The sequence below is a fragment of the Blennius ocellaris genome (assembly GCF_963422515.1).
Source record: "Blennius ocellaris genome assembly, chromosome: 22".
In the NCBI taxonomy this organism is placed as follows: domain Eukaryota; kingdom Metazoa; phylum Chordata; class Actinopteri; order Blenniiformes; family Blenniidae; genus Blennius; species Blennius ocellaris.
Window position 1 is genome coordinate 2,070,836 of NC_137671.1, and position 25,868 is coordinate 2,096,703.

General features: G+C 48.9%; 1 protein-coding gene across 1 annotated transcript; it reads right to left on the reverse strand.

Annotated features, from left to right (window-relative positions):
• Positions 1-1,435: 1,435 nt before the first annotated feature.
• On the reverse strand, positions 1,436-25,565 carry fgd6 (FYVE, RhoGEF and PH domain containing 6). Its single transcript, XM_080518541.1, has 21 exons — positions 25,436-25,565; positions 21,257-23,156; positions 13,520-13,634; positions 11,838-11,926; positions 10,147-10,177; positions 8,329-8,480; positions 7,971-8,127; positions 7,136-7,223; positions 6,465-6,515; positions 5,869-5,927; positions 5,433-5,504; positions 5,282-5,350; positions 5,072-5,155; positions 4,879-4,958; positions 4,141-4,255; positions 3,882-4,028; positions 3,695-3,797; positions 3,172-3,266; positions 2,970-3,098; positions 1,975-2,123; positions 1,436-1,526 (listed from the first exon to the last, which is right to left on the reverse strand). The coding sequence occupies exons 1-21, from the start codon at positions 25,443-25,445 to the stop codon at positions 1,484-1,486; spliced, it is 3,738 nt and encodes a 1,245-aa protein (XP_080374667.1). The 5' UTR covers positions 25,446-25,565; the 3' UTR covers positions 1,436-1,483.
• Between the last annotated feature and the right edge of the window lie 303 nt (positions 25,566-25,868).

Below are 25,868 nucleotides of genomic sequence, written 5' to 3' on the forward strand. Positions count from 1 at the left end.
CCGGCTCCTGTTAGTAACGTAAAAACCTCCAACATGTGTCGACAAGTCATTCTCCTGTACAATAAGAGGATTTAAAGGCTTGAGCTAACTGGTTAGCATGCTATACTGTACTTGTAAAAACACAGCTGCCAACTTTGTCAGTCGGGAAACGACAAACTCGTATCCTTATTTATCAATTATCTTCCAAAGTTTTGAATGGGGAAAAAAAAAAAAAAAAAGAAGAAGAAAATTGCACATTTAAAACACGTTCATTTCATAACAGATAAACTCTGCATCCAAAACGTTCGGCTGATTGTTTCCCTCGCTGGAATCGTCCCCGGTGGACGATCGGGGACCGAAGACGAGACGACGAGCTGGATTATAAATCCTGACAAGTTTTTGGACGAGCCGGTCGTGGCGTGACGGCCGGCGGGGGAGGAGCAGGAAGTCGGGAGAACCCGGGAAAACAAAGCCACGCTTCGGTTCTTCGCCTCAAACGTCTCTTCCTCTAAAAGAAAAAAAAAAAACGTGGCTCACACACACACACACACACGTCTCCACATCCACAGTGTTCGCTCGGGAGAAGAGAAGCGTTTGTTTGATTGAAAAGAAAGAAAGAAAGAAAAAAAAAAAGAAGGTTTGAATGGAAGCTTTTGTAAAACTGGGCTCCCAAACAGCAGCGGCAGCCTCCCGGCCATAAATCTTCCTCTGTTATAAATATTAGCTCTCAGCTCCGCAACGCCGATAAACACGTCCATAATATTCACAGAATGGCTGTTTGGCCTTTTGTCACCGTGGCTCCAGGGAGGAAGACGTCAGGGGAAGGTGGAGGTGGAGGTGGAGGTGGAGGTGGAGGTGTCCACGTGATTCCAGTCGGCTCCAGGAGTGTAAACGCTGATCACACAACTGACTTCAGCAGAACTTAACAAAACACACGACATCTCGCAGAGTCGCACCAACTCAACACGAAACCGGAACTTGTTTGGGGAGCTTGGATCCTGTTACCTGACACACACACACACACACACACACACACGCACACACGCACACACACACACACACACACACACTCTACCAAACAAACTTGTTTTTGTGGAGTTAATCAAAACTCTGATTGAGATGAAACTGTTCTTTAAAATATTGTGGATAAGTTGTGTTTTGAGTCAAACAGCAGGTTTTGATTTGTGTGTGTGTGTGTGTGTGTGTGTGTGTGTGTGTGTGTGTGTGTGTGTGTGTGTGTGTGTGTGTGTGTGTATCTTCACACCGAGCCGATTCAGTTCAACATTCTCAGACGACCGCTCGCTCTCACTTCCACAATACACGCTTCTGGACTTGACCTTTGACCCCTGGCAGCTCTCAGTGCGACTTGGAGATTCGACCTGGGAGGGGAGGGGAGGGGAGGGGGGGGGGTCTGCTCCGTCCCTGAGCCACTGACCCCCCCCCCCCCCCCCCCCAACCCGGGGATGTGATGATGGGAGGGGAACTTCACCGTGACCCGGAGGAACTACTGCTCAAGAATCATGGCCTCCTGGAAGGCTTCGATCCACCTGCAGGGGGAAAACACCAAATGTAAAAGACCAACGTACTGATAACCCCCCCCCCCCTGCGGCTCCAGCTCGCGGTGGACAGATAGAGACGGAGCTTTCCGTCTGGCGTCTGCTTTCATTCTGTGAAACGTTTGTTTCCAGGACTTTAACCAGAGTAATACCACCGACGACCCGTGGGGGCAGTGTTGTATAATGTACACATCTAAAAACACAAACAAGTGTACATTTCCTCACATGGAAACGAGGACGAAGAAGCGTCGGGGGGACTTGTTTGGACCGTTTTTAAACGTTTTACTTTACCAGAAACATTAAGTTAAGGTAAGTTTCTGATGGCAAGGTCGACCTTGAGGACATGGTGGGGAGGGGGCGGTGGCTGTAATGTTGTGGCCGGTGGCTGTAATGTTGTGGCCGGTGGTTGTAATGTTGTGGCCGGTGGCGGTGGTTGTACCTCTGCGCCGCCGGGATGTCGTCGGCCTTGAAGATGTAGAACAGCGTGTTCTTGTGGTAGAGCTTGAACTGCAGCTTCTGGGCCGGACCGTTCTTCTCCTCCCTCAGGAAGAAGCCCAGCAGAGGCTGACTCTCCAGCGCCGCCACGTCCTGGACACACACACACACACACACACACACACACACACACACACACACACACACACACACACACACACACACACGCACACACACACACACACACAGTACAGGTCAGAGGTCGCATGCAGGAAGCTTGGACAGCAGGAAGTGAAGACAGCAGGAAGTAGGGACAACAGGAGGTGGAGACAGGAGGACGTGGAGACAGCAGGATGTGGGGACAGCAGGAAGTTGGGACAGCAGGACGTGGAGACAGCAGGACGTGGGGACAGCAGGACGTGGGGACAGCAAGAAACAGGGACAGCAGAAAGTGGAGACAGCAGGAAGTGGGGACAGCGGGACGTGGGGATAGGAGGAAGCAGGGACAGCAGGACGTGGGGACAGTGGGACGTGGGGACAGGAGGAAGTGGGGACAGCAGGACGTGGAGACAGCCGGACGTGGGGACAGCAGTACGTGGAGACAGCCGGACGTGGAGACAGCCGGACGTGGAGACAGCAGGACATGGGGACAGCAGGACGTGGATACAGCAGGATGTGGGGACAGCAAGAAACAGGGACAGCAGAAAGTGGAGACAGCAGGAAGTGGGGACAGCGGGACGTGGGGACAGCAGGACGTGGGGATAGGAGGAAGCAGGGACAGCAGGACGTGGGGACAGTGGGACGTGGGGACAGCAGGACGTGGATACAGCAGGATGTGGGGACAGCAAGAAACAGGGACAGCAGAAAGTGGAGACAGCAGGAAGTGGGGACAGCAGGATGTGGGGACATCAGGACGTGGGGACAGCAGGATGTGGGGACATCAGGACGTGGGGACAGCGGGACGTGGGGACAGCTGGACGTGGGGACAGCAGGACGTACCTCGCTGGCTGCGTAGGTGTACAGGACCTTGTTCTTGATGACGAACCACAGACGTTTCCACTGCTTCTTGTTGCCTTTGGAGCGGTTCAAGTAGCCGCTCATGGACGAGTTCTCCGTGTTGGCGGACACCTGCACCAAACCACCACAGGGGGGCGTTAGAGCCACGGAGAGCAGGCGACGAGGATGCAGACAAGACACGGACCTCTTTCAGTGCAGCAGGAATCTTCTTCTGTTTCCTGGTGAAGGAGAAAGCTCCGGACTTGATGGGAGAAACGGAGGAGGAGGCGCAGCGGTCACCTGCAACACAGCGGGACAACCGTCCACAACAAACAGTCTCTTTATCTGACAACATATTGTTCCAGTCACACACAATCACTGGCTCCAATTAAAAGTCATATTTAACACATTTAACAACACAGAACACCAGGAGCCAATAAAAAAATATTTCATGTTTTCTGTGGTTGTTTTTAGTGTTTTTATATATGTCCATAACGATCCGTAATGTAGCAGAACCTGGAACTCCTTTGGACATTTTTTCTGGACCACCCTTTTGTTTGTTTCTTTGACAAATAAACTGTTAAACCTTACGAGAGGACCTGTGGATTTTACTTTTACTTGTTGACGATGTGGATGAAGGAGAGGAGACGAGAGAGCTAAGGCCACGTCTCAGTGGAAACTACAGGCTGTTTCCTCGCCGAGGCGCCTGCTGTGATTGGACGACTCACTGTTCTCCTGCAGCTTGGCGAAGCAGTGGTCACACACTCGAGCCGGCTGGTTCTTCAGGTACTCCAGGTAGTACTTGTTGGTGGAGCAGGCCTGACACACCACCTGAAGCGGGGAAGGCGGAGGTTATAACCCCGGGGGGCGCCGGAGGAGGGGGGGTGGTGGTGGGGGGGGGGCGGAGCCACCGACCTTCCCGCAGGCGCGGCAGTGGTGCCTCCTCCAGGTGAGGGTGAACTCGCAGGTGCAGATCATGCACATGGTGGCTCGCAGGTCGGGGATCCAGATGGGAGCCTTGGAGCCCAGCGGGGCGCCGCTGTCCACGGCGCCGTCCGAGGCCTGGGCGGGGACACGCCGACGGTTAGTGACACACACACACACACACACACACACACACACACACACACACACACACACACACACACACACACACACACACACACACGCGCACACACACACACACCTCCTCCTGACTGCGGCTGGAGATGAAGGTGATCTTCTTCTTGGTGTAGTCGTCGATGGCCCTGGCGATGGCCTCCAGCCACTCGTCTCGCTCTCTGGCCGAGCTGCACACACGGTCAGCAGACACACACACTTACAACGGAGCTTCTGAATGTAATCTGTACAATTGCACACAATGCACATCTCACTTTCTGACTAATATTTTGCACTGCTCTGTTATTTTATTTTATTTTATATTTTATTTTATTCTATTTTCTTGTGTATATACTTATTTATTTATGTATGTCGGCACCAGGGTAGACGGCAAAGTAAGAATTTCATTCCATTACACTGTGAAACTGTTGAAATGACAAATAAAACACCTTGAACCTTGAGCGCGGTGCAGTGATCCGCCCCCTGGTGGTGACTCACCGCATTACACCCCCTGCCACTGACACATCGCGTCCTTTAAATCTGACAAAGCAGAGTAGCAGCTTTGATTTAACTTTAAAGTTCTCCTCCTCCATCTCCACCTCCTCCTCCTCCATCTCCACCTCCTCCTCCCACTGATTGTGGGAGGAGTCAAAGGGGGAGGAGCCTACTCCTTGAAAACCTTCAAGAAGTGGATTTTACATAACGTGAGCCATTAAGCTCTGGCTGTTTGGAAGCGCTAACGACGTGAGCGGGTCTGAAGATGGATGAACGGGGGTGGGGTGGGTGGGGGTGGTGGAGGTGACGGAGGTCTGACCTGGCAGACAGGATGAAGGAGCGCTCCACGCTCTCGATGTTCAGCTCGTTCTGATAGGCCTCCTGACTCGGCTTGCTCACCTGGAAGAAACACAGCACAGACCAGAGCTGGACACCGGAGGACGGAGACGTGGGGGTTTTCAGGGCGGAGGGAGGAGGAGGAGGAGGAGGAGGAGGAGGAGGAGGGTGTTCACCTTCATCCCCGCCAGAGAGAGGACGCTGTTGAGTTTGTACTGCGCAGACTGGACCGGGGTGGTGTACATGAGGGCGTCGTTGAACTGCAGCAACACGGGAGGACACAAGCGTCAAGACACCAGCTCAGTCAGGGAGCAGAGCAGAGGACAGACTGCGGGACAGACTGCGGGACAGCCGGGAGGGGGGGGGGGGGGGGGGGGGGGGCTCACCAGGAAGAACATGCGCGGCTGCATGACTTTCCGGGACAGTTTCATCAGAGTGCCCTCCTTCAGGAACACCTGGGGGACAGAGACAGGCTTCAGAGACACACCCATGGATGGATGGATGGATGGATGGATGGACGGATGGACGGAGACCAACCCGTCCAGGCTGAACGATCTCATGCTGTCCGTTGAGGCTGTATTGGATCTGCATCAGCTTCTGGAAGTTATCCTGGGACAGAGAGACAGAAAGGTGGAGGAGAGACAGAAAGGTGGAGGTGAGACAGACAGGTGAAGTTGAGACAGACAGACAGCGAGAAAGACAGAGACAGACAGGTGGAGGAGAGACAGGCCGGTGGAGGAGAGACAGAAAGACAGAGAGAAAGACAGAGACAGACAGGTGGAGGTGAGACAGATGGGTGGAGATGAGACAGACAGACAGACAGAGAGAAAGTCAGAGACAGACAGGTGGAGGACAGGCAGATGGGTGGAGGTGAGACAGACGGGTGGCGGTGAGACAGAAAGACAGAGAGAAAGACAGAGACAGAGCGACGCCCCCTCAGCGGTGCAGTGAGGAGGGTGGAGGCGGGGCTCACCCCCTGCTTCATGATGTCGTTGGCGTGGTTGGCCACCTCCTTCACGATGCCGAGAGCCGCTGAGGAACCAGACGGAGACGAGACGTCAGTCCTGCTCTCACTGAACCGCAGCGTCTCTGAACGTCTCGCCTCCGTGTCCAACTTCAACAAACAAACACTTTACCACCTTTGGACTGAAGCTTCAGAAAGATTCTCGCATCGAATCAACAACGTAAAGGAACCAAGTCACATCTTCAGTAATCTTTACATTACCAACACTAAATATAGAAAACTAAACCTATCATACTGAAATATTCATTCAAATCTAATCAGCACATTTATTTCTTTTCACATTTAAAATGTAAATATTGTTTAAACATGTCAATTGTATTCAGTGTGTTTATTAACGTCACAGGAAATAAAATGAGTGCCATTTCATTCATTTGAAAGATGAATACAAATAACTTTTTCCTATACTACTGACACGTTAAGATTTATTATTGTGGCCATAATATGGAGGTAATATCACAGTGACTTCTACTTTACACTGTATATTGTTTAATGATCAATAACCATCTTGAATTCAGAGCAGTGAGGTTTCTTCATCTTGATCAAACCTTGCGTGTCGGTATAATCCTCAGAGTCTTCTGGAAGGTTCTTCAGATAATCTGGAGAAAACAAAACATTCAGGTGGATTTAAAGTGGGATCCAAACACATAAAAACAATCCGTTTCAACTTGAACATGAATAATAGTAAGGAAACGATGTCAGACAATGATGCTGCATTGAAGACTAAATAACATGTTATATTATAAAGATCACTTTTAAACTGTGCAGCACTTTGGGCTGCATGTCACGTATGAAAGGTAAAATAAATGTTATTAATATTATTACTACCCGCAAACTGTTTACATAAATTCTCACGACTTCCTTTGACATTTGAACCTTTTTTATTTTTTTATTTCATCAAATCAGAACATGCCTGTAATCTAGAATCTTCCTGAAGTACTTTTATTATTGAGTTCAGGGTAAAGTGAGCTTCTCACTACATTTCCTTTGGTTTTCTCTCCTTTAAGCTGTTGATCATAAAAATCACCAGTAGGTGGCAGCATTACACCAAAACAGCAATTTAGTAGTTTGAGGCTTTGGCGACCACAGAAAAAGATGGGAGTGTGTGTGTGTGTGTGTGTGTGTGTGTGTGTGTGTGTGTGTGTGTGTGTGTGTGTGTGTGTGTGTGTGTGTGTGTGTGTGTGTGGTGTGTGTGTGTGTGTGGGGCAGCAGGTAGTACCAGTGAGCAGCAGCTGGTACTGGGGGATCCTCTGCACAGGTTTCAGCAGGTAATGTTTCAGAGCCAAACTGGCACATCTGGGACTCATCTGGGAGGAACGAGACCAGTTTTCATGAGCCGGACGACTGTAAACACTCTGCGCCACGAACAACGCGGTACAAATACTCCACAACGTATCCCTGACCCTGAACAACAACACACTCAGTTGATTTTCTCAAATAACATTGGAAAAAAATATATAATATGGATGTAAAAGGATGGTGAAGAGACACTAAATGACCAAAATAATTCAAATGAAGCATCAATTAATCATCTAAAAACGACATTTATATTAAAGAAAACCCGAAATGAACAAAAGCTGGAAGAAAAACAAAAGTGCACAAACTTTAAAGGGGAAAATTGTTTCACTAAATGAAAAAAAGCAAACAATGTAAATACATAAAATGACCATAAAGACACCAAACTTCTATAAGTATTAACATGACTATCCCAAAGTATATAAAAGTAAACAAAACTCAATGAAACAACATGATAATGTGACAGAACTCCTAAAATTATTTGTACACATAGTATTTTATATTATTTATAGTTCATATGGATGTTATCTGATGTGTATAAGTCTTTATAGGCCGTTTCCTCTATGTTCTATATTGATCACAATCAGAATCCTTTGACAACATCAGGAGGAACGTTTCATTACAGATTTGAACAGTAATCTTGTTTGGTATACTCATTAAAATGACAGAAAGAAGCTTTAAGCTGGTGTTTATGAACTAAAGTCGATTTTCTTACATAATCCACAAGAAGGATGGACGTCGGTAGAAAAGAGCGTTACCTCGAAGTCTCGGACGACGGCGGCGAACGCCGGGTTCTTCCTGCGCTGCTCGTCCAGCAGAGCCACGTTGTTGTCGAACTGACGGATGTAGGTGGAGTACATCTTCAGGTACGGACCCTTCTGGACAAAGATGTCCGCCAGCCGCTGGTGGTCGCCCCTGGAGACGGAGACGGAGACGGGAGACGGAGACGGGAGGAAAGACTTTTGACATCGTCGAGTATCAGGAACAAACGACTCAACGGGAAACCGTGAGATTCATTCAGACGTTTTTATGAGGTGTGTGTGTGTGTGTGTGCGTGTGTGTGTGTGTGTGTGTGTGTGTGTGTGTGTGTGTGTGTGTGTGTGTGTGTGTGTGTACCAGTGGGCCACCCGCTCCTCCAGCTCTCTCAGCAGGTCTCTGTTCAGCTGGTAGAGCTGCGGCAGGTAATAAAGGATCTGGCTGAGCGTCCGCTCCTCCACCACCGGCTTCCCGTTCTGACGCGTCGCCTTGGCAACCGCATCCCTGAAGTCCTGAGGACACACACACACACACACACACACAGAAATTTGTCGTCAAAAGTAATAAAATCTCCTAAATCGGACTTTTGCTATTAACTTATTTCTTTACGGTTATAATTTGTAGGTTATTTTGCGCCGCCAGCCAGATGTTTATGAAAGTTTAAAACATTCTATTCTACTCTACTCTATTCCATCTATTCAGTTCTATTCTATTCAGTTCAATTCTATTCTATTCACAGTTTGACCATGAACATGTAGGTATAAAGCACACAGTTCAGCAGTGTGACAAAAGACTGGACTGCAGCTCAAACAGAACCCCCCCCCCTACACACACACACACACACACACACACACACACACACACACACACACACACACACAGCTGAGTTAGCAGTTCGTCTCTGTCACGAGCGCCAACACATACATCCACCTGGAAGGAAGCGGCGAGGCCTGGAGGAAGCGGACCAGTGTGTCCTGTTCACGTCTTCACTCTCCATGAAACTACGTCCATGTTTACCACGCGAAACTACGTTCCATGTTTACATGAAACTACGTCCATGTTTACCACGGCGAAACTACGTCCATGTTTACATGAAACTACGTCCATGTTTACATGAAACTACGTCGGCGCTCAAAGTGTCAAACCCAGAGTTTTTAGGGTTTTCTGTCCCGGTTCAATTCACAAAACAAAAATAAACTGACCAATCGACCACCACAGGTATGTAGCACACACACACACACACACACACACAACAATACAAGTGTGTGTGTGTGTGTGTGTGTGTGTAGAAGTCGACTCTGCGGCCAGAGGAAGCAGCTGCTTGGCGGCCGGCCGTCGGTAGAGAGGGGAAGAATGCGATCTGACCTCTTTTCTTGGACAGAGCCCCCCCCCCCCCAACACACACACACACACACACACACACACACACACCACCGCCCCTCCCCCAACAGCGCGGGTTCTAATCCCGCACCGCTCTCCAGTAAAAGCGCCGACCGACAGGTGAAGCGTCGACCCCTCAGCTGCAGGTCAAACATGTTTCCAGGCGAAACACGGAGACAGGATGAAACCGCCTGGTCCTGCAGGTCCCGTTTGCGCCACCAGGTGGTGGTCGTGAGACGCTTCCGGACGGTTTCTCAGCTGCAGGCTGACCAATCACAGCATTTCCTGCTCTCTCTTGTGATTTAGGATTCATATGATCACCATTAACACGGTACAAGGGGTTTGTTTTGAACAGCTGGGCAAATAGAACCAACAATTATTTCACTGTTTTTTTTTTTTTGTAATTAGCTGCGTTGCTCCTTCGCTGTAACTGAATCGTCTTTCTCCAGGTTAAAACACGGAACGAGGAGAAATTCTCCCACAGAGACGAAGCCAAAGTACAGATAGCCGTATATAACCGACTGGCATTACAATAACAGAGCAGAAATGTTGTGCTAGCTTCCTCCGCGACAAACTCAAGCAGTGCCGTGGAAGTTAGCGATTTAAACGTTACCGCTTTAAAAAAGTACTGGATGTACTTCACTAGTTTTTTTTTTTAACACAGAGTTAACATCTGTGAAGTGATGCGAGTAAAGTAAAAGGTGAATTAATTCACGTCAGCCCAGTTTGAAATGCTTATGCGCTAGATTTCCCTGGACGCTAAAACGAAGCAGGTTTTAATAATAGAGCAGCACTTACTATGTGAAGGAGCTTCAGGACGTCCACGAACCTAATAACAGAGGAGAAAGACACAGGACACAGCAGTAGGATTTATTTATTTAGACTTATTCCATTTATTAGATTTATTATAGCGTCGCGGCTTCGTCTGGAGTTTCAGTCACACCTGAGTCCAGGTTGAAATCAGGCAAAAAAATGCCTCACGAAAAGGAATAATGTTCATTTTTAGCTCAAACTAAAACACAAGCTTTATCTTGAACCAGCAGTCATTTGGTTTAATGGTGTTTCTGATAATGCGGCAACATTCAGTCTGGCTTTACCAACTGCTATGTACATCGTAAGTCACATTATCAACTGAGCAGGTAAAACAAGTGGGACTTATATATGCTATTATTCAATTTTTTAAATAATTATTATTTATCTATTTAGCTCCTGAAGGCGAAAACTGATGTGTAGTAGAATGTATGTCGTGAAAATGTCTCGGTCTTCACCTCCACGTCTCTGGATTTTACTCTCGTCTGGTAATGGAAAAGGGTTTTTTTCCCCCCTCAGTCGAGACCCACAGGCTCATATTCGTTTCCGTAAAGTCGTTTGTAATGTAAAAGCTGAACAACGGTGCTATTCAGTGTGACGACAGCCGTAGGCTCAGGAGACACGACGTGAAGAGGACGAACCCTGACAGTCCGTGTTGAGGGCAAATATTTAAAACGCGACTTCAGGCCAATGAATCGCGGTGGCCCACTTGAGCCTCGTTGACACGGCAACAGTTTCAAGTAAAAACGCAAACATTTTAGTAGCATTTTCAGTGTCCGTTCACACGACAACGGTGCTCAGAGGCACTGAAAACACTTCAACTCTGTCTCCGTGGAAACGGAGAAAATACAACTTTCAGGAAACGCTCAGGACCCGTTCCTCCTTGTGGACGGCAGAAAAACTGGTCCTGGTCCTGGTCCTGGTTCTGGTCCTGGTCCTGGTCACTGTGGCCATAGTAACTCGCTGTTCTGCACATGCTCAGTTAGAGCCAATCAGCACAAGGTTTCCTCTGCGGTGTCATGACTCCCAGTCCTTACTCTCCTGGACTTGGTGCTTTTTATTTTGACAGTCAACGCAACAACTATCCAACTTGGTTAGTTTTTATTCTGACAGTTACTGTAATAACAATCCAACTTGTAGTTTTATTCTGACAGTTACTGTAACAACAATGCAACTTGGTACTTTTATTCTGACAGTTACTGTAATAACAATCAACTTGGTACTTTTATTTTGACAGTCACCGTAACAACAATCCAGCTTGGTAGTCTGTCCACTAGAATGTCCGTTCTCCCAACCCGCAGCCTGGCAGGCGCATCTGCATCCTTTTCAGTGTTTCTGCTCGCTTTCCGTGGAAACAGATATCATTGTCAAATGGTTTCGGTGTGAACATAAAAGTATTTTGAAACGGAAACGGCAAAGACGAAGTTTTCACTTGAGACGTTGTTGTGGAAACGGAGCCTGAGAGGTGAAGACGGACATTTGTGTGTCCTTGAACTTAAACCCACGTCTAACGAGTCGGGAAAAACAAAAAACCACACACACACACACACACACACACACACACACACACACACACACACACAACACACACACACACACACACACACACACACACACACACACACACACACACACACACACACACACACACACACACACACACACACGCACACACACACACACAGGTTGATGAACCTACACTTTCCTCGGAGCTCATGATCTCCTGGGCGATGTGCACCACCTTCTTCCTCTTCATCTCGTCCTCCTGCTGAAAGAACACAAACATAAGCAGTGAGGCGGGGAGACGGTGAGACAGTGAGACAGTGAGACGGGGGAGACAGTGAGACGGGGAGGACGGCGAGACGGGGAGAACGCGGGGCGGCGACTCACAGGCTCGCTGCAGACCACCATGATCAGCGGCTCCTGTTCAAACCATCGCAGCAACAACAACAGTTCAAGCAGCAGCCCTTCTTTTCCCTCCTCCCTCCTCGGCTGCTTCTCATGCAGTGTGTTGTTGCATGGCAATGGGGCGGTCTTTCAGCCACTTCATTTGGACGCCCGGCCTTGACCCCCCCCCCCCCCCCCCCCCCCCCCCCCCCCCCCCACCCCCCCACCCCGGTCCCAAAGGCCACCCTGGTCCTATCAGAGCCCGTGTTCCACACTCTGAGCGTCAGGTGGCGACGCCGCCATGAAATCATGAAGAGGGTCACGCAGGAAAAAACTCTTTTCACTCACTGAGTCATTCCTGAACCTGCAGCCTGTGTTTGATCACCCCCCCCCCCACCCCGACACACACACACACACACACACACACACACACGGCAGAGTGTGAGCACACAGCCTGCCAGGACTGTAGTGACAGTTTGGACAGCAGGAGTGATACGAGCTATCAGGAGGGATACTACCAGTCCATAGTGATACTACAAGTCACTCCCAGTCCAGAGCAATACTACAAGTCCATAGTGATACTACAAGTCACTACCAGTCCATAGTGATACTACCAAGTCACTCCCAGTCCAGAGCAATACTACAAGTCCATAGTGATACTACAAGTCACTACCAGTCACATAGTGATACTACAAGTCCATAGTGATAACTACAAGTCACTACCAGTCCATAGTGATACTACAAGTCCATAGTGATACTACAAGTCACTCCCAGTCCAGAGCGATACTACAAGTCCATAGTGATACTACAAGTCACTCCCAGTCCAGAGCGATACTACAAGTCCATAGTGATACTACAAGTCACTCCCAGTCCAGAGCGATACTACAAGTCCATAGTGATACTACAAGTCACTACCAGTCCAGAGTGATACTACAAGTCCATAGTGATACTACAAGTCACTACCAGTCCAGAGTGATACTACAAGTCCATAGTGATACTACAAGTCACTACCAGTCCAGAGTGATACTACAAGTCCATAGTGATACTACAAGTCACTACCAGTCCATAGTGATACTACAAGTCACTACCAGTCCAGAGTGATACTACAAGTCCATAGTGATACTACAAGTCACTACCAGTCCATAGTGATACTACAAGTCACTACCAGTCCAGAGTGATACTACAAGTCCATAGTGATACTACAAGTCACTACCAGTCCATAGTGATACTACAAGTCACTACCAGTCCAGAGTGATACTACAAGTCACTACCAGTCCAGAGTGATACTACAAGTCACTACCAGTCCAGAGTGATACTACAAGTCCATAGTGATGCTACAAGTCCATAGTGATACTACAAGTCACTACCAGTTCAGTCTGTGTCCGTCTGTGTCCGTCTGTGTGTGTCTGTGTGTGTCTGTGTCTGTGTCAGTCAGCAGACTGTCCAGTGAGTCCCACGGCGTCACTGACCCTACCTGTCTGTCTGCCTCGTCCAGCTGCTCCTTGCTGGAGGTGGAACTGTCGTCTTCCTCGTCGGAGCTGTGGATGTCCTCGTCCTCCTCCGAGTGGACGTCCTGCCTCAGCCAGCCGCTGCACCACACACACACACACACACACACACACACACACACACACACACACACACACACACACACACACACACACACACACACACACACACACACGGGATTACAAAAGTAACTTTACTGGACCCGGCCTGGCTTGACAAGAAAAAGAAAACCCAAAGTTACAGAAGAATCCCTGGGAGAACAAAACCTACTTGTAAAAACTGAATTGAGGTGGAGGTGAAGATATTAACCATAGACGGGACTTTTTTAGTATTTATTATTAAGTCACAGACTCTATTTTCCTCATTGAGGAAATAAAGTGTGAAGACACACCCGCTCTGAAGACAGACGTTGGCAAAATACTTAACCACCGTAACAAGAAATAAAAAAAAAAAATAGTATTGCTGTAAAACGAACAAGAAAAAACTAAATACTTGAGAGGAGTTCACAGAATGAGGAAGTTTCAAACGACCGGTGTTTGAGAGAGTCTGCATTCAAAAAAATCCCATAAATTAAAGTCATAACTATGGCGATGATTAATGAACAATAATTTGTTCGTATTTTTTCTTCTTCTCGTCCTCGTCGACGAGGGTCTTTATGGGTCTTTGCACACAGAAAACATGTTCAGGTCCTCGAGATCTCTGGGCTCTTGAGAAAAAAACAACACGCTGCAAAATGACTTTCCACACAATGTTTAAATCTGAGATAGCGAGGAGGACTGTGTGTGTGTGTGTGTGTGTGCAGAAAATCCCCCCCTGAATAAACAGAGATTACAGAGGGCTCTTGCAACACGTGGGTCCTGAGATAAATCCAACAAATGATAATGTTTACTTGTGGGACTCGCTGCGATGGGAAACTAACGATGACACCTCGACTACATGTGGAGAAAACAGCCGGCAGGAATTGAAAATAGCTGGACTGCTGCTGAGTGATTTGGGGGGGGGGGGGTCGTAACAAAAGGCTGGGAGATGCGGCTCCCCGTGTGGACGACCGTAACGTTAATAAAGAAAGTCAACACTGCAGACGTGACAGACGGAGGAGGTTTGGCGCGAAGCCAAGCGTTGGAAAAAAAAACATCAAATCCTCCCGACGAGCGGAGCTGAAAGATTTACAGACTTTTGAGTGATTCCCTCCAGATCGCTCAGGTCTCGGGGTTTTAAGGCCAATTTTTTTAATCTTTTTTTTTTTTTTAATAACGCGTGCACTCGCAGCATTCTCAGCAGACCATCTGTAAGAGGAGGTTTCTGCTTGTTTAAACATTAAGCATAAAACTGTCTGCAGGACTTTAAATGCATGGATGATGGGTTTTTTTTTTTTCTTCTCTCATGAGAATCTTTTTTTTTTTAAAGAGGAACTTTCAAAAAAAAAACTATACTACTATATACAAATATTTGTAATGCTTTGAATTCAGGCTTGTTTCAGGCCACAGTGACATTTTCAATCGTTTTCACATCTTTTTTTTTTTTTTTGCATGAGTGCTTTTAAATGAATTCTAACAATCATTCGGATCAATATAACCTCTGTGAATGATGAACTGAAAACGTGATCTGCAAAGCTACAAAAACATCGATGGATGTGTCGTGAATAATAAACTGCTGAGTCGTTCAGCTCCATGCTGCTTCGGCTGGGAATGTTAAAGGCTCGTATTATATAAAATCCACTTTCTAGAAGTTCTCCAGCAATACTGATCGTCTCCACATCTGGAACGACGCCCCAGAAGAGAAGACAGTGTGTCCTCTCTCTCTCTCTCTCCAGCTTGTTCCAGGTTTTAAAAAGTGTGTTGCTCCAAGCAGCCAATCAGAAATCAAACCCTACATAGTGTCATCAGGGTTTTAGCCAATCACAATCAAGGTAGGCTCCTCCTCCTTTTGACTCCTCCCACAATCAGGCAGCTCTGCTCTGGCACATGGCGCCACGAGAGGAAGTGCTTCCTCCTCTTCCCCATAGATGGGTGTGTGTGGGCGGAGCCAGTCCAGCTCACACAGACACAGCAGATTCTGAATGCAGCTCCTAGGATCCGATATTCTAATGGAGGAGAATCAAACTTTGAATACGAGGTTTCTGGACCGACCAGACCAGGAGGTGGAGGAGGAGAACAGGTGGAGGAGGAGGAGAAGAACAGGTGGAGGAGGAGGAGGAGAACAGGTGGAGGAGGTGGAGAACAGGTGGAGGAGGAGGAGAACAGGTGGAGGAGGAGGAGAAGAACAGGTAGAGGAGGAGAACAGGTGGAGGAGGAGGAGAAGAACAGGTGGAGGAGGAGGAGAACAGGTGGAGGAGGAGGAGAAGAACAGGTGGAGGAGGAGGAGGAGAACAGGTGGAGGAGGAGGAGGAGAACAGGTGGAGGAGGAGGAGGAGAACAGGTGGAGGAGGAGGAGAAGAACAGGTAGAGGAGGAGGAGAACAGGTGGAGGAGGAGGAGAAGAACAGGTGGAGGAGGAGGAGAAGAACAGGTGGAGGAGGAGAACAGGTGGAGGAGGAGGAGGAGAAGCTGGAGGATAAGACCCTTCCGAGCTGTGAGGGCGGTGATGCATTCACTGACTGCCGTACGACAGACCGTCCTCCTCCTCCTCCTCCTCCTCCACCGCTGGAGGAAACGACGAGCGCAGACCAGGCCTGTACAGGCCGCGACTTGTGTTTGTGTGTCACCGATGTTTTGAAACAGGAGCGTCCTCGCCGGGGTGGAAACGAGGTGGACGGGAGGAAGGGCTCCGACTCCGTCGACACGCTCCTTCACTTCCTCTCACCCTCCTCTCCGCTCCCTTTGCTTTTCTTCCCACGTCTCTTCCCGGGGACCTCGGCTCACTCTCCTCACGTCGCCCAGCGTCTTGTGCTCGTACGCTTAGCGCTCCGCCGTCCGGCCGCGGCACAGAGCGCCGCTTGTTTACGGCCCCGGGCTCCTTATATAAACCCAATAGGCTGGGAAACACCACACATTCACTCCTTCACTCTCTCTCTCTCTCTCTCTCTCCTCTCCAACACACATTTGCAGCCAACTCCTCTGCACGCCAGACATTAAGAAGCAGAGCACGTCTCCATGGTTTCCCAGCACCGCCGCTCGCCGTCCGCCGCCGTCAGGAAACACGCCTGGGCCCGGAGAGTCCAACAACGAAGACGTGCACGTCTCTGCTCTGAGTAGCGTCTAACATTTGGCGCCTTACGCTTTCAACTTTGCTCGTCGAGACGTTTCTGAACCGTCTCACGCAACCTCGGGCTGAAGCGCCTCCGTCCTGATGTCCAGGAGAGGACACCTCTGTATTTGTGCTCATATTCAGTCTTTAATCAAAAGGGGATCGTTATTTCTGTCGTCTTCTACGTTACGTCAGCCCAGTACTGCTCAGCAGTACTACTCTGGGTAATACACGTCCACAACCCTGGACACTAACCAAAGTAAACATGAAAAGATGGACAGGAGACGGATAGAAGATGGGCAGAAGACGGACAGTAGTCGGATAGAAGATGGACAGCAGAGGGACAGAAGTTGGAAAGAAAACTGACAGAAGACAGACAGAAGATGAACAGAAGTTGGATAGAAGACAGACAGAAGACGGACAGAAAACTGACAGAAGTTGGACAGAATACAGACAGAAGACGAACGGAAGAGAGACAGAAGTCAGACAGAAGTTGGAAAGAAAACCGACAGAAGTCGGACAGAAGTTGGACAGAAAACTGACAGAAGACAGACAGATGACCGACAGAAGTTGGACAGATGATGGACAGAAGTCAGACAGAAGTCGGACAGAAGACGGACAGAAGACGGACAGAAGTTGGACAGATGACGGACAGAAGTCAGACAGAAGACGGACAGAAAACTGACAGAAGTTGGACAGAATACAGACAGATGATGGACAGAAGACATACAGAAGTTGGACAGAAGACGGAGAGAAGTTGGACAGAAGTTGGACAGAAAACAGACAGAAGACGGACTGAAGACGGACATAATTCTTGACCTTTCTGGATTTAGCGTTGAGGACAGATGACCTTAAGATGAGGAAGATGAAGACGAGGACGAAGATGACACACACCGAGACAGAGACGACTGTTGCTACGGTGACGGAGAAGAAGGAGCAGCTCAGTAAATCCAGAGGTGGAAAAAGTGAAAGAAGACGCTGATAAAAGAGCAGAAGCAGGAAGGATTCATTGATTGAATGTATCTTTGACCAGAAGCAACAAGAGTTCAACTCTTTTCCTCATTTTAAATGAAGCTTTTCTTCAAACGTTGTCGTTTGTTCAGCCTGTTAATAAAGTGACTTTGAAGCCGTTTCCACTGCTGCTCAGTAGAAAAACCTCTAAACTCTGTTCATGTCATGGACGGAGAAGTGTCCTCAGAGGAGATCGTCTCCCGCAGGACGGAGCAGAAACATGGCGAGGTTAAGTAAAGGCTAAGAGCAGTGCGAGGGCGGAGGGAAGGGATGGGGGGGGGGGGGGCAGAGAGGGGGGGGGGGGGGGGGGTAGTGGCGGTTTATTTTCCCTGTTCTAGAGAGCCGTGTGGCGTTTCTGCGATTCTCAGACATTTCCTGCCCCGGTCACTGAAAATAACCTGCAGGAACTCAAGAACACAGGAACCAGGAACCAACCAGGAACCAGGACGACCTGCTGCACCGCAACACTGTGACTCTACAACCTGTCTTACTGTGACTCTACAACCTGTCTCACTGTGACTCTACAACCTGTCTCACTGACTCTACAACCTGTCTCACTGTGACTCTGCAACCTGTCTCACTGTGACTCTACAACCTGTCTCACACTGTGACTCTACAACCTGTCTCACTGTGACTCTACAACCTGACTCACTGTGACTCTACAACCTGTCTCACTGTGACTCTACAACCTGTCTCACACTGTGACTCTACAACATGTCTCACTGTGACTCTACAACCTGACTCACTGTGACTCTACAACCTGTCTCACTGTGACTCTACAACCTGACTCACTGTGACTCTACAACCTGTCTCACACTGACTCCACAACCTGTCTCACTGACTCTACAACCTGTCTCACACTGTGACTCTACAACCTGTCTCACTGTGACTCTACAACCTGTCTCACTGACTCTACAACCTGTCTCACTGTGACTCTACAACCTGTCTCACACTGTGACTCTACAACCTGTCTCACTGTGACTCTACAACCTGACTCACTGTGACTCTACAACCTGTCTCACACTGTGACTCTACAACCTGTCTCACTGTGACTCTACAACCTGTCTCACACTGTGACTCTACAACCTGTCTCACTGTGACTCTACAACCTGACTCACTGTGACTCTACAACATGTCTCACTGTGACTCTACAACCTGTCTCACTGTGACTCTACAACCTGTCTCACACTGACTCCACAACCTGTCTCACTGACTCTACAACCTGTCTCACACTGTGACTCTACAACCTGCCTCACTGTGACTCTACAACCTGTCTCACTGACTGTACAACATGTCTCACTGTGACTCTACAACCTGTCTCACTGACTCTACAACCTGTCTCACACTGACTCCACAACCTGTCTCACTGACTCTACAACCTGTCTCACTGTGACTCCACAACCTGTCTCACTGTGACTCTACAACCTGTCTCACTGACTGTACAACCTGTCTCACTGTGACTCTACAACCTGTCTCACACTGACTCCACAACCTGTCTCACTGACTCTACAACCTGTCTCACTGTGACTCCACAACCTGTCTCACTGTGACTCTACAACCTGTCTCACTGTGACTCTACAACCTGACTCACTGTGACTCTACAACCTGTCTCACACTGACTCCACAACCTGTCTCACTGACTCTACAACCTGTCTCACACTGTGACTCTACAACCTGTCTCACTGTGACTCTACAACCTGTCTCACTGACTCTACAACCTGTCTCACTGTGACTCTACAACCTGTCTCACACTGTGACTCTACAACCTGTCTCACTGTGACTCTACAACCTGACTCACTGTGACTCTACAACCTGTCTCACACTGTGACTCTACAACCTGTCTCACTGTGACTCTACAACCTGTCTCACACTGTGACTCTACAACCTGTCTCACTGTGACTCTACAACCTGACTCACTGTGACTCTACAACATGTCTCACTGTGACTCTACAACCTGTCTCACTGTGACTCTACAACCTGTCTCACACTGACTCCACAACCTGTCTCACTGACTCTACAACCTGTCTCACACTGTGACTCTACAACCTGCCTCACTGTGACTCTACAACCTGTCTCACTGACTGTACAACATGTCTCACTGTGACTCTACAACCTGTCTCACTGACTCTACAACCTGTCTCACACTGACTCCACAACCTGTCTCACTGACTCTACAACCTGTCTCACTGTGACTCCACAACCTGTCTCACTGTGACTCTACAACCTGTCTCACTGTGACTCTACAACCTGTCTCACTGTGACTCTACAACCTGTCTCACACTGACTCCACAACCTGTCTCACTGACTCTACAACCTGTCTCACTGTGACTCCACAACCTGTCTCACTGTGACTCTACAACCTGTCTCACTGTGACTCTACAGCCTGTCTCACTGTGACTCTACAACCTGTCTCACTGACTCTACAACCTGTCTCACACTTTACACAGTCAAAGCTCCTTCTACATCAACACAGACAAAAATAAAAGTACCAAGTTGGATTGTTATTACAGTGACTGTCAAAATAAAAGTAACAATTCCAGAAGAATAAGGAGTCATGACATCACGGAGGAAACTGTGTTCTGATTGTTTCTGTTGAGCATGTGCAGAACTACTGGTTGCTACAGCCGTGGTGACCAGGACCAGGACCAGGACCACGACCAAGACCAGGACCAGGACCAAGACCAGGACCAGGACCAGGACCACCGTTTCCACCTTCTACATGGAGACGGAGCCCAAGCGTTATCAGTGACTCTTCATGTAAACGAACCATGAAGAATGAAAGGTGCAGCGGGAGTCAAGCGTTTTCACGAGAAAGCCTGTTGTGTTTTCTTCTGCACATCTGATCTCCAAAGAAAACAACAACAAAGACCAATAAATGTCGTAATTAGAGGAGTTGTCTTGGTTATTAAGAATCTACAGGTTACAACACCTGGAGAACAGACCAATATGAACGTCTTTTTTGATAATCCTGTCATTTCTCTGATGAATTCATGACTGGAGACAAACAAACCAACAGGCCAGAGTGGGTAGTGCTATACACGAGTATTATCCACTATTACACATTGTTATTATCTATATTATTGTTATTACTACTGATATATATATATATATATTGTTATTGTTACATTATTGCTACCATTATTAGTAGTATTATACACGAGCATTATACACTATTACACATTGTTATTATGTGTATTATTGCAATTATTATTATATAATACCTACTTCTAATGGCTCTGCCACTGCACCTTACTATTTATTTATCTTGCTTTTATCTCCTGCTTATTTCTAAGTGCCCATATTCCGTTCTGTGTTTTACTTTATGTCTTATACCCAGATATTTTTATATTTTAATTTCTTGCTTTTATTCTATTCTATTGTATTTTATAATATTCGTATGTACCAGATTGCTGCAACAAGACAATTTCCCTTCGGGGATGAATAAAGTAATTATCTATCTATCTAAACAGTTTCTCCAGCGTTCCACGCAGCCTGAGGCGCCGTACCTCTCGTACTCGTGGTCGTGACTCCGCCCGTACGGATCCTGCACCTCGTAGACGTCGGAGTCGTCGGAGTCGTGGCTCCAGCCCGGCCTCCCGCCGTGGAACGGCAGGTTCATGTACTCCGGGATCTCCTCGTACAGCGGCACGTTCTCGTACTCCACTGCGCCGTCCACGCCGAAGTCGCCGATGCAGCTGCTGGGCCGCTCCAGGCTCCGCCCCCCGCCGCCGCCGCGAGACTCCAGGCTGGTGCAGTCCAGGGACTGCCCCCCCTTGGCCAGCAGCTTCGGCAGCATCTTCACCGACAGCCGCAGCTCCAGGAGCTTCCGGAAGGAGAGGCTCCTCTTCTGCGCGCCGGCCCGGGTGGCCAGGTCGGCGGCGGAGAAGGACTGCGCCCTCTGCTTGCCCCCCAGGGCGGGGGCGCGGCCCTTCGGGGGCACGCTGCTCCTGGCGGGCACCTGCCGGCTGAAGAAGGTGACGCAGGGCCGCGCGAAGCGCCAGGCGCTCTTCTCCTGCGGCGGCGGCGGCGGCAGCTCCCTCATGGGGGTGTGGGCGTGCGGGGGGGCGGGGGGGCAGACGGAGGGCGGCGGTGGGGCGGGCAGGCTGTGTCGCTGGGGCTTCCTGGGCGGCGCCCGCGGCGACGGCTGGCCCTCGGAGGGCGGGGCCCTCCGGGGGCGCTGGCAGCCCAGCTTCATCTGCTTGGGGAGGCTGTGCGTGATCGGGTAGCGCTTGAAGTCGCCGTAGCCGCCGTCCTCGTCCTCCTCCCCCCGCCGCCGCTCCTCCCCACCCCGCCGCCACTCCTCCCCCCCCCGCCGCCGCTCCTCCCCCTCCGTGCCGAGCAGGTCCAAGGAGTGGGAGCAGCTCTTGTTGAGAGGAGGCGCAGTTCTGAGGGAGGTCTGGCGGCGCGGCGGGACGGGGGCGTCGCCGGAGCCCGGGTCTCCGGGAGGCGGCGGCGGCGGCTCCTCCCACGCTTCCCGCGCCGCCGCCGCCGCCTCCTCCGTCTCCGAGCCGGGGGCGCCCCGCTCCGCCGCACCGCCCTCCACCCCGTCCTGCCTCACCAGCGCCGGCTTCCTTAGCCTCCGGGGCTGAGGAACTGGGAGGGGCTTACTGGGGGCGGCGGGGACCTCGCCGCCGCCGCCGCCAGGAGGAGGAGGAGCGGCGGCGCTCCAGAAGACGGTGATGCTGCCCGCAGCGTCACAGGCCGGAGAAGAGTCTGTCAAAACGACGCCGGCCTCCGCCCGAGGACCGTCGGGCTCGTCGGCAGAACCGTCCCGGGGGCTCCCGGCGTCCGCGGCGTCCTCCGTCAGCTCGCCGCTCCTCGGAGCGTCGTCGGTCCTCGGAGCGTCGCCGTCGGCGACGCCTCTGTCCAGGTGTCTCTGCCTCTGAGGTTTGTCCCTCGGCTTCCTGCCGCTCCGCGCCCCTCCGTCACCCTGACCTCCGCCCTCCTTGCGAGCGAGCGCCCCTGCTGCGGGAACCCCGTTGCGCTCCGGCTCCTGGTGGGCGTCGCCCTCGCCGGCGTTCCCGTTCTCCAGCGGCGGCGGCCGGCGGCCGTCCGGGACGACCTCACAGGGGCCGGTGGGGATGATGTAATCGTTGTCGCGCCGCCCCGCCGCCGACAAAATCCCATTTCTGGAGTTGAGGAGAGAGAGGCCGTCATCTGACGCATCCTGCTGGTCCTGAGCGAGGCCGGGGGGGTCGGAGGGTTTGGGGGGAGGGGGGGGAAGGGAGGAGGAGGAGGAGGACTTGGTGATGCACGGTTTGGGAGCGACAGCCGGTTTCTCCCTCTTCAGCGTGGCGGCGGCGGCGGACTGCGGCGGGGGGCCCGGCTTGGGGGCGACGGGCGGGGGGGACGGCTTTCCGGCGGAGGGGAGTTTCGGTTTGGGAGCTAACGGAGGCTTCTTCACACCTGTGTGAAGTGGAGAAAGAAAGGTTTTACGGAAAAACGGACTCGCAACTTCCCTTCCCGTCACGTCGACGACGCGGCGCCGAGTCAGCGACGCGTCACCCCGGCCTCCCGGAAACAGGAGCGCAGCTGCGAGGCGGGGGCGAGGCCGAGGTCAAGAGGTCACGGCGAGGGGTCGCAGGAGGGCTTACCTCCAGGATCGAATATCAACAGAAATCTTCCCGTCAGAGTTGGAAAACTTTTATGGAACTTTAAACATTTTAAATAAATATTGGAAAAAATAAATGCACTTTTTTTTTTTTTTTACATTATATTCTTTTTTCTAGATGCACCTCACTTTATGATTGATTGTAACATATTACAACTTTAAACCTTCATCTAAATCCTTTTGATCTACAATGTTTACAGATTATCAGTTAAACTTGTGTACATACTAGTAGTTACTTATGAATATGAAAGTAGTAATTAAGAGTATGACTGAGGTCACATACTAGAAATAAGGTACAAGTAGCCAAAAGTAACAGCTTATTAGAGAAATGCGACTTTGTAATTTGAAATAAACTACAAATATTAATGTCACTTGAATTAACTATAAAATAAACCTACAATTTCACAGCTTTCATAGAGAACATGGTGTGAATTTAACTGAAGCAGTATTAGTGTTCAGTTTCAGTCAAATTAATCAGATTACAGTATTTAAGTAGCATATTTGAGTACTTTAAAAAAGTCATGCGTAATAACATACTTATATTTCACCACTTAGCCCTGTACAGATTATATTTAATATTACTTGTTTAATTGTCCTTCTGTCTTATTGACATTTTAACTCCATTTTTTAATTCTGTGCAGGAACAATGTTACACAGAATTTCCTTCTGGGATAAATAAATTCTGTATTTCTATTCTGTTCTAGTCATAAATGAGGCAACAACATTTAAAAAGAAATACTTAATATACTACAGTAATAATGGGGTTTTATTGCATTTTACTAATATATACATGTATAATATGTTTATTCAGGAGGTTTTACTTTTCTTGACATATTGTCAAATTGTAATCTACTTTATGGATCAAAACCTGAATTTCTTTTCAAGCAATCACCTAAAATCCAGAAACAGACTGACGTTTCTCTTCATTTCGGCAGCTTTTATTGACTTTGAAGTGAAATATGTGAGTATAAAACTGTATTTTCTGGCCTATTTGTGTGTATTTAAACTCTTCTGGTACCAATTTCTTAGATAAATGTTTGTTTGAAGTTTTAAAAAAAAGCATGTGGGCTCGTAAAAAGCTGTGAATTGAGATTGTAGGCCATATTTTCCGCTCTACTGGCTCAAAGTTTTGGCCGGGACACCACGAGAAGTGGAGTCATCGAGCGGATGTTTCCGAAAAGGCCAACAATCTAAAAAAAACAAAAAAAAACCGCTCTACATGTTACCCCCCCCCCCTTGTGCCACCAGACTCCATTCACAGAAACACCAAATATACGTTCACCGCACCTGTACACGCACACCTTACCATCCTCGCCCTACACACTGCGATATTTAAAACCCGCATCTGGTGCTTGTTCATCCGGCTCACGTTTTAAATGGAAATAAAGTTTATATTTGAAAAGTCACTGGCTTGAATTTAAGTCAAACTTCACGGGGGATTGCGGTGTTCGCAGATAAAGTGAAGCGAAACACTTTAACCAACGTGTAGTTAAGAACATATATACCAGCCGAACTTTCTAATACACGTGGACAACTATGTTAAAAACAACAAGCAACGCTTTTACAGATAAATAGGTGTTGATAAAAGTGGACAGCTGTTAAACGCACAGATTTTTAAGCGGAATCTGGTCCTATGTTAAAAGACACCCAGGTATGTAGATTAAAACGCGTAAAATACAGATCATACCGATAGAAACGGAGTTTGTAAAGACTTCGGTCATTAAACAGGTAAATGTTAAGACTTTAACAAAGCTTTTGATGACAAAGTCCGGCTGTGTGCATCCACAGCAGGGCAGATGTTTAAAGACAAAGGATTTAACCCGTGTGTCTGCTGCAGGAGCAGTAATAACAAGCCGAGAGGCAGATTTCCTCCAAACACTGACATCAAACTCACTTTCTTCGGGGAAGCTGTTATTTAGGAAAACTGCAATTAAACTTGAGGCTGGCTGGTAATAAAGTGGGTGCTGCTGCTAGGAGCGCGCAGTTTTTGGGTCATTTTCCGGAGATAAACTCTCTGAAAGCAGTTTGGACTTTTGAAAAAGTTGCAGAGAAGAGTTTTCCTCCCCACACAAACCTGCGTTCATGACTCCAGACTGGCTCCTTTCTCCATGAGTTAATTTTACTTTCAATGGAAATGCGTGAAAAGTTGCGTTTTTTCCTCCATCGACGCCGTTGTCATCGCGTGGACCTCCTCCGGGATAAAACACACACTTCCATCCCCGCGGCGGGCTCTTATCTCTCCAGAGGACGCGCAGATAAACGCTTTGCTCCTGACTCTTTTTCCATTTTTCGAAGTTTTTAGCCACGGTGCTTTTTCCCGAAAAAGGTCCAAAGCGAGACAACGTAGAATGAGTCACATCCGGTTGTGTCTTCCAAAGTACAAGCATTCTCAAAGAACGGCAGCGTCATTTGATGGAAAACAAGACGATACGATTGTATACGCATTAGATATTTCCTATAGTTACTATTCACATATAAACATTCGCCACATGCTGCGTTATTTCTCA